Genomic DNA, 9,232 nt, shown 5'->3' with positions numbered 1-9,232 from the left:
TATTTCAAAGCTTACTTCTAAATACTTATAAACACATACATTTAAGTTATATTTTTGCATAAAATAAACCTAACAGCCTAAAAAGTGTTCAAATGAAACCACCTTGACCAGTTTTGACATAAAAAAGTCATGAAAATGGATGAGTTTACATACACTCATAATGGTAACGATTGTCATATTCATTTAAGGCATTTAATCATTGTTTTGAATGTTTTTAAGGGTGAAATGATTAAAAACAACATAAGACTTTAATGACTTAAAAACAAGAAGTGGGTGCTGACATTTTAATCTATTGGGAATTTTCTCTAATCCGCACTGAGTCAAAACTATACACACAGGCTCAAATATATGCATGCATTCACCTAAATCTTTTAATACTTGCTGCTTTTGTTAGAGATTGGCTGCAGCTGGAAGGTTATCTTAGCCAACGTTAAAAAGACATGTTTGACAGCACATATCGGACTGATCGATACTCAGAATGATGAGAAAGTCTGAGGAACTCAGTGAAAAGTCAAGGAGGAGAGGAAGTTGGTCAGGACGTTAAGGAAACCAGAAACCATAAAGGCTCAAGATTGAGATATAAGTAGGTCATAGGTGATTATGTGAAATTCAGATGTAAAATTGCACCAGGTGTCACGTTTACTATGTTAATAATTACAATGATAGTTTTAAGGTGTGAACTATACAGATAGGAAATCAAAAGTGGAACAATCTCACACAACATTCATTCAAAGATACACATAAACACCATAACATTGTTCTTATAGGGAGCCTTTAATATTAACCATTACAAAAACATTCATTAATTTTACCCTGCTTCATTTAATTAAATAAAGCTTATGTTAAAGTTAAACAAAGTTGAGTTATATAACATTCATTCAGGAAGTTATTGCCTGGTTTTTATTTTAATATAAAGGTATATGTCTCTTGGTGGTCGTGCTGATGTTTACTTGAACATAAAATACTGATACATGCAAAAAAATATTTATTTATAGTTTTCAGATGTTTTAATACACATACACACTGAGACACAAAATAAAAGGTTCTGTGGGATTTATGATGTTTTCCTACTCCTTACAGGTCATGAAACAGAACACCACATCAGTATCTTTAATATTACACGTGCCTAAAATATGTACAAAACACTTAAGGAAATTATTAAACATGCAACTGTAAACATTTAAATCAACCAAACTCATATACATAATTAGGATATAAGTTTAATATAATTATGCTAATGTTTTAGCTTGTCACCATAAGTTTGATTTAATTTTCTCTTTTTCATCTCTGACTTTTTGCTGCTTTATCAGTCCCTGCTGATCTAGTTGGACAGGTATTTGGCCACAGATCTGTAGGCGATGAGAATCTCTGCGTCATTTGGGCAGGTGTAACGAAACTGGTCCTGCTTGTAGGCGTTATCCAGGTAACGTGTCAGACCTTTCAGCTCCGTGGGGATGTCAAAGTTACGGTACTGCTTGCACACCACCTGAGGGAGGAGGAATTTTATTAGTTTTGAAGAAAAAAAACAGTCAGGGATGGCTTTTAACATTTCTTTACCATCAAAAAATATTAAAGGCTTAGCATTACTTGGCCTGCCACCTTTTGTGCCAAAAATTTTTAAACTAAGGCCATCTCATACAGAGAAGGGACAAAGCCGAATTGGTCAAACCTCGTAAATGATGTTGTGCAGAGTCTCCTGTAATATATTAAGATCTGGTGAGATCTATTAGCGTTGAGGATGAGTATTAGCTACTGCCACACCAGATTTTACCTCAATATCTGTAAAATTGACTGAGTTGTGGCTAATTTTAATTAGCCGAGGTGGCCATCTTAAATTAAAGTGACAATAACAGTTATTTAGTTGCCGATATTACTTTCTGAGCATTTCATCAAAATCTGTCCACTGATTTATGAGATATTTTTGCCAACAGTATAGACAAACAAACACACATTTACACCAACAGAAGCAAAAACATTAAACGCTACTTTGCCTTCAGTGGTGGGTGATGACCAAACTTTCTCAACCGGTACTTAATTACTGAGATAAGAAGCCCTTCTGAACTACTTTTACCTTTACAATGTTGAGTTTGGGAAGCAGGTTGCAGTCTGCCAGGGTGAAGGCGTCACCATCCAGGTAGAGGCGATCAGACTTAGAGAGCTTTGGGTTCTTGGTCAGCTCATGAGGGAGGACCTCCTCAAGGTACATGTTCAACTTCACCAGAGTTGACAGAAATTTCTTTTCCAGCTCTAGAAGACAAGATAAACACTTTTATAAACCTTACCGGTTTCCTTGCCGTCGTGTGGCTACTTAAACAGCAAAAGTGACACAAAATCTTTGAAAGTTGTCTCACGGTCATTCAGAGCAGGATTGGGATTTTTAATGTACGCCGAAAATGTCCGGAAGATGTCTTCTCCTGCGCCGTTGGATTCTTTGTACTTACAGCACAGTTTGGGGTATCTGTAATTATTAAAACAGGTATATTTATAACATGATCTGATGCTCAGAGTGTGGCTTTAAACATTCTTATTTATGTTTGAGTGAAAATAGGATAAATAGGATGCACTTTACTCACTGTGGTGGGGCTAAGGTGTCCTCCAGAAACTCCTCGATCTTGTTGGTGTCTGTTTTCACTTCACCATTGTAGATGAGGAAAGGAGGCTGAGATCCAGGAGCCAGACTTTTCAGCCCATCTGGTGTCCTGCAGCAGAACAAAATAACAAAGAATTATCACAAATCAAAGATACTCCAAAGATGAGGTGATCAGTTTCCTTAAAACACTTTTAAACGGAGTGAATGTGGTGCAAAAGCATTTTAGGATCCCATGATTAGATACAGAATTTGAAAACACACCAGTTTGAATCACCTTGTTGCTGAAAAAGTGCTATATAAATAAATTTGACTTGACTTGACTTGGATTTTGAAGTATTTTTAATATTAAACTTACATGTGTGTGGAAATAACATCATGTTGTCAACAAAAAAAAAATTGCTGTTTAAAACACTTTTGTACCCAAAACTGAAAATTTCTTAAACTAGAAAGATTTGGATTTTCAATGGAAATGCGGTGTGAGTGCTGAGTGAAGAAGCTAAAACTGGGTTGTTAAAGTTACAAAAAGAGGAACAAAAGCTAAAATTGTCTAAACAAAAGCTAAAACCTAAAGTGAGCAAAAGTCACTAGCTAAAATTAGCAGAACGGTAGCTAAAAAAGTAAAATGCAGCAAGTGTGCTGAAGGACATTTTAAGGAGCACAAAGTTTTTCAAGGATTTGGAGAGTTCTAAATTCAATTCAATGAGGAAAAAAATGTAAATACAGTTAAATATTTCAAAAAGTATAAAAGTTACAAAAAACAAAAGTCATAGCTGTAATGTTCTGAATGAGATGATTGTTTTGATACTTGACTGGCTGAAATAGCTTAAAGTATACTGAAGTATTATTATGAAAGTAACTCTAAAAAAGAAAAAAGCTGAATTAAAAGTCACAGAACAGCGCCATCTGCTGGTAGAAAAACAACGTTAACGCCTTCTAATGAAGAAGGCCCACTGCCTGATTTGGCTGTAAATTGAATTTTGAATTTGCTGCTCAGCAAAATAAAGGTCAACGTTTTGATTTTGATGATAGTCCCGCCTCATACAAGCCACATGAGGTTTTAATCTACACGGGAGATTTTATGCTTGGAAGTTGCATGTTTTATTTTCTTTCACAGATAAAATAAAGATTAACCTGCGCAAGGAAGACGAAACATGAACAAAGCGTGGAAAGACTGCATCACTGATAAAACATGTGGAGGTAGTGTGATGGTATGGGAACACTATATTTATTAGTCTGTTAGTACTTATTGAGCACATGAAGCAAGACAGGGATACTCCTCAGATTTAAACCTAAAACATTCACAAGCATTCTGTGAGTTGTTAAAACAGAAAAGGGGGCATAATTAGCATTAGCCAAGTTTGATCCTAAAACTGGAGACAAAGTTCTGTAAACAGGCAACAACTGAATGAAGGAGACACATTTTCTTTTTGTCTTTTAGGCAATAAATGATACAACTACTTCTTCATAAATACAAGCAATAAACAATAAAACTGTCATTATATTTTTGTATATAGAGACTAAAGATCTGACGTCATTGACCAGTCGTGTTCACACATGGAAAACGGCCTGCAGTGAACTTAGCTTTAACAAGAGAGAATTAGTTGTGACTTTCCAATAAAATAATATGAAATGAAATGAAGTGAAATAAAATGAAAGGTCACATTTCTCAAAACAACGTGACTTTACTCCTTGATACTTTTCCCTCAACAGTTGTTTTCTTTTCTCAACTGAACAGTGCCTGTGTTTAAAACTTGTAATCATGATCTGCTATAACTTCATTTACCACTGGTCTAATGCCAAAACATCAGCTTCAGGGTTGTCAGAAATGAGTGACTGAAAATTTGAAAATGATGTGCATATTTTCAGGAAATAAGATTGTATCTCTACGGGCCAGAGAGTGAGAAAAACACAGGACACAGGACAATGCTCGCAGATTTAGCCGATCAGTGGTAGGATGTGCATGAAAAATGTCCATGTGGCATCATAAACATTGTTAATTAATTTAAAATGCACGTCTGAAAACATAAGAAATGTGTTTTGTTTTTGTTTTCACTTTATGGGAGGAAGTCTGATGTGAAAGAGACTCATTTAAAAAGAGACAGGATTCTCTCCCACAGAGACTTATCCTCCGCTGCACGTGGACCTCGTTTTAACTCTTTGTCTTTGGCTAAGTGCGTCACCATGAAATCTGTTTGCATGCACTGCGTCGAGTGCTGACGTGGACACACCCCAAACACCCAATGAGCTTCTGAGAAAATGTGCTCTCACCTCCTCATGTCAACAGTGGTGAGGGTAAAGTTGACTCCCTTCAGCCAAAGAATCATGAAGAGCCTTTGGGAGAAAGGACAATTCCCAATACTTTCAGCGTCATCACTGGCCTGACAGACAAGATTGTCGCTTTAGATACAGGGTTCATTGGTTGCAGATGAAAAACAATAAATGCAAATATTTCACAAGAGTGGTTGTTTGGGTTTTTGTTGTTGTTATTGTTGTTGTTGTTTTGGACACACAAGTACAATGATTCAGTTATGGAATGATCCTGAACAAACTGGATATCTGCACAGATATATTGGTTACTTTACCCTAATAGATGAAGACAGCATTAAATGAAATGTTCAGCTGTGTTAAAGCTGCAATATACCCTCATCAAACAATCTATTAATTAATTAGCACATTGTATCTCTGCCTGAATCCAGACAATTGGAAATGACTATTGGCAATCAATAAAAGCTGAATAAAAAATAAAAAAACCTTGTTGTTTTGTTAACTTTTTTAGCATCTCTGAGGTCTTCCCTAGAGAATAAGGTGACTACAAAGTACTGGTTTAGTTGTGTTTTAGGATCATATTTTTAGGCCTGCTGAGCAACAATAAAGTTTGAAGGTACATTATTTTTCAAAAATCCTCAAAACCCTTCACAACAGACACCCTGCCGGTGCTTTTACAGTTAAAATAACATAACGTGCTTCTATATTTTATCTAGTTTGTTAGCAAGTAATATTTTTTAGGCCTTACCTTAACAAAGAGCTCAATCTTTGGAGCCTCAGCCATCTTTATCGCTTTCTGCAAGTCTGATAAGATGTCACTGCAGAGTTCACACAATGTTTGAGTCAAAAAATAAGGCAACACAGTGATTCTTAAGATGCAGTGATTCTTTTTCCACCCACACACACTTTAGCACTGGCAAAACCAGTAACTAAGTACATTATTAAAAGCTGTACTCACACTGGTGATGAAGGTCCAAACTGAACACACGAACAGCACCTTGCGCTCGCTCTTTGTGAATTGTTTTATTCTTCTTCCTCTTCTCATCGGCCGCTGTGTCTGTTTTTTGTTCGCCTCCTGCCACACCTCGTAAACTTGAAGAGGCAACCTAACCACCCTCTGGATTTACCAGTCAGACCAGCAAATCTGGCTCTATCATCTCTCAGTCTTCAGGCTTATTCTATGCAAAAAAAAAATCTGACTTTTTTTTCAGTCAGGGAGTTTTGGTCTCAGTCTGCTCTGCTTTCTCCTCTGACTCTTAATCAAAAATAGTAAGTGTTTGTAAAATGGTGGTGACGTGTATTTTCTATATTTTGTACTATATATCTTGTAAAACTTGTGTAACATTTACAGTGTTCCACACAGTGATTCATTTAAACTGAAAAACAACGCGTGTCTCATTCTGGATCGAGTTCCAGTCATAACACACAGTCTCAACTTTAACACCATTAACGGGTGATGTAACATTGATTATGTTACAAAAATGTGACGTTCCGAGTGCTAACCTTGTCTGAGAGTTTTTATATTGTTGCCACTGTGGCATTCTCTGACGGCACTGAACCTCTTTGACAGAAAAGCTAACCAAAACCCATGAGAAACAGCTCAAACAACACAAGAAAACGCCCAAACAACAATGGGATGTCCCAAAACAAGGCCAGCAACTCACAAGAATCACCAGAGGACATTTCAACATATTGAACATCCATGTAAGAGTTCTCATAGTCCCTGTTCACACTTTGCACTTTATATCCATTTTTGGTAATCCGAATGGTCAGCTCTGACTGAGAGCGTTCACACCTGGCAAATCCAAAAAGTGTTTGCGACTTGACAAAGCTCAGTGTCAGAGCAAAGGCTGTCGATTTTCATCTGTAAAATTCCACCGCAGTAAAACAGAGCACTGACAGCCGACAGCTGTTTTACACAGATTCAATGAGAACGTAACATTATTGCTATTGTGTTCAGTTAGGTGAATATAATGCTGCTCAGACTGTTCTCATGTGACTGACGCCACACAGTTTACTATGAGGATGACCACAGCGGGTCAAAAATCAATCAGAACAAACTCTTTTTAATGCACACCGAGGTCTTTCGGATCTGTATTTAGTGCTATCCAACTGCAATTTGATCACCCAGGACAAAATTAAGTGGCAGGTCTGAATGAGGCCTTAATGACTTGAGGGGTACCAATAATAGACAAGAGGTTGTGGCCAAGGTGAGCATAAACCATTGCAATGATTTTGCAACACATAAAATGACCATTTCACCTCAAACAGCATTTTCAGACACTGTTTTTATGAATATTCAGTCATTGTGCTGGTCTCAGCTTCCAAAACTACTGCTGCACAAAGACTGCTGTGGTACAAACTGTTCTTAGAAGCTTTCCCAAATGAATCATGAAGCTTAAATTTTTTAACCCTTTTTCATAGGTATTTGTTCCTTGAAGTGTTGCCAGAGTCTCTTGTACTGAGACCTGAGTGTTGTTCAGATAAAAGCATCTGCTAAACGACGAAATGTAATGTTATGTGTTCAGTATGGAGTATTGCCTAAAGGTATTGTGCAGATCTGTTGAAGATGGGTTGTGTAAAAAGCTTATAAACAATTAGTATCTTACCTGTTGTAGACGTCTCTTTGAACAACCTCAGTTTAGAGAAATAAAGTTTAATTCTGGCCAGATTAAGGATCTAACAGGTGGACTGTCATATATCATCTAATCTTTAGTTTTGAATTACTCAATTATTCCAGCATAAATGTGTGATATTTCCAGGCTGTACTGGAAGTGCTACAACTAGCTGCTGCTAATGTGCTTTCAGATAACCGTAGAATTCTATTTAAATAACCATATAACGTAAAACTGATGGCAATGTAAAGGTTTGATTTAAGGGTAGAACTTTATTTCTCCCAACTGAAGGCATTGTTGGGGTTTTTTTTACTTTTGTTTTGTCCTTTTTTGTTTTGGCTCACTTCCTTGTTCTCTGTCTTCCTCTTGACTTGATTTGTTTATTTAGACTTCATACTACAGCACCTTTTTTTACCATTCAGAAAATGTGCTGTCATGTCACAGGTATTTATGTTGCTCTGGACGGGGTTTCTCATCCACAGATGAAGGAAAAAGCCTAAAAGTGCCATGGCATGAAGACAGACAAAGCTGCAAACTGAGTGAGATGAAGATCCCAAAACCAGAAAGCTGACAGGAGTTATATGTCCTTTACCACCCAGGACAGAGTGTTCAGGTAAGAAAAGCTCTACAAACGCAACCAAAAGGGTGTGATTGTGTTCGTCACTCAGCAATGACTCTCCGCTGTGGAATTCACAAGTCGGACTTGTAGACTTGACAAGCTAAGTTAAACTAAGGTGAGTTAAAGTAAAACAGCTGTTTTCCCCTGAGGAATTGAAAATATTACCACATCCTGAAAGAAACAAAGCTACATTTCCTGTTTATCATTTACGAATAAACAGAATGTTTCTATGATAGGAAAAAAATACAGCTTCAGTCTATGGAAGGTGTAATGCTGTGGAAGTATTTTTGTAACCATCCATCATTTTTCTTTACCCACTTCTCCGTGCAGGTTCACAGAGCGCTGTCAGCCGTCACTGGGAGAAAGGATGGATGGAAACACACTGGACAGGCTGGCAGTTCATCACAGGGCCACACGGAAACAAACAAGACAGACAACAATTCACTCTCACACCTAGTGACAATTCACAGTTCACCAATTAACCTAACATGAACATGTTTGCTTTGTGGGAGGAAACTATGACTATTTTTGTACATCATTAGTTTCCATCCTCAATGTACGAGACTTTAAACTGTGGCGGCTCCAGAGGGTGGCTCAAAATGGCAGTTATCATTGTAAAAAATATTTTACCTCCAGAGTTGCCACCCTATTTGCAGGCTACTTAATATATGTGACCCGTGCTGGCAAAATGAGGAAGCTTTCAATGTTGAGTTATTATTATTTTCACATTCTCTGTCTCAACAGCTTCAAAATGAGGTGCAGTTTGTTGACATTTGACAATTTATAACCTGACAACAAGGAAGTTGTGTTTTTGAGAGTGCTGGTTTCTGGACTGATATCATTGCATAATATTTAAAAAGATGAATCCCCAAGCTTCAGAATGATGCCAAACATTATATGAAGGGATTTCCTGGCACTACAGCAGCCGGCAGAAAAAAATGGTCAGTTTCAAAGGAAATACAGGTGCTGGTCATAAAATTAGAATATCATGAAAAAGTAGATTGATTTCAGTAATTCCATTTAAAAAGTGAAACTTGTATATTATATTCATACATTACATACAAACTCATATATTTCAAATGTTTATTTCGTTTAATTTTGATGATTACAAATGACAACAAATGAAAATCTCAAATTCATCAT

At 36.9% G+C, this 9,232-nt stretch overlaps 1 protein-coding gene across 2 annotated transcripts; it reads right to left on the bottom strand.

Moving 5' to 3' along the window:
- Positions 1-755: 755 nt before the first annotated feature.
- clic3 (chloride intracellular channel 3) lies at positions 756-5,968 on the bottom strand. Of its 2 annotated transcripts, none has more exons than XM_017410434.3 (7): positions 5,814-5,968; positions 5,604-5,673; positions 4,859-4,968; positions 2,574-2,699; positions 2,352-2,458; positions 2,072-2,247; positions 756-1,486 (listed from the first exon to the last, which is right to left on the bottom strand). In XM_017410434.3, the coding sequence occupies exons 2-7, from the start codon at positions 5,637-5,639 to the stop codon at positions 1,322-1,324; spliced, it is 720 nt and encodes a 239-aa protein (XP_017265923.1). In that variant the 5' UTR covers positions 5,640-5,673; positions 5,814-5,968; the 3' UTR covers positions 756-1,321. The 2 variants fall into 2 exon arrangements, with proteins under 2 accessions (XP_017265923.1, XP_017265924.1); XM_017410435.3 differs by having other exon boundaries at positions 4,859-4,921; positions 5,814-5,887.
- Positions 5,969-9,232: the final 3,264 nt, after the last annotated feature.

The sequence above is a fragment of the Kryptolebias marmoratus genome, linkage group LG14, assembly GCF_001649575.2.
Source record: "Kryptolebias marmoratus isolate JLee-2015 linkage group LG14, ASM164957v2, whole genome shotgun sequence".
Classification (NCBI taxonomy): domain Eukaryota; kingdom Metazoa; phylum Chordata; class Actinopteri; order Cyprinodontiformes; family Rivulidae; genus Kryptolebias; species Kryptolebias marmoratus.
This window is presented reverse-complemented; position numbering and strand designations above follow the sequence as displayed.

Coding starts and splice junctions, on each gene's coding strand:
- clic3 (XM_017410434.3), bottom strand. CDS start 5,639: ATGGCTGAGGCTCCAAAGATTGAGCTCTTTGTTAAG. Junction 4,969..5,603: donor AGATTGAGCTCTTTGTTAAG/GTAAGGCCTAAA, acceptor CTTGTCTGTCAG/GCCAGTGATGACGCTGAAAG. Junction 1,487..2,071: donor CCAAACTCAACATTGTAAAG/GTAAAAGTAGTT, acceptor CTCCTCCCTCAG/GTGGTGTGCAAGCAGTACCG.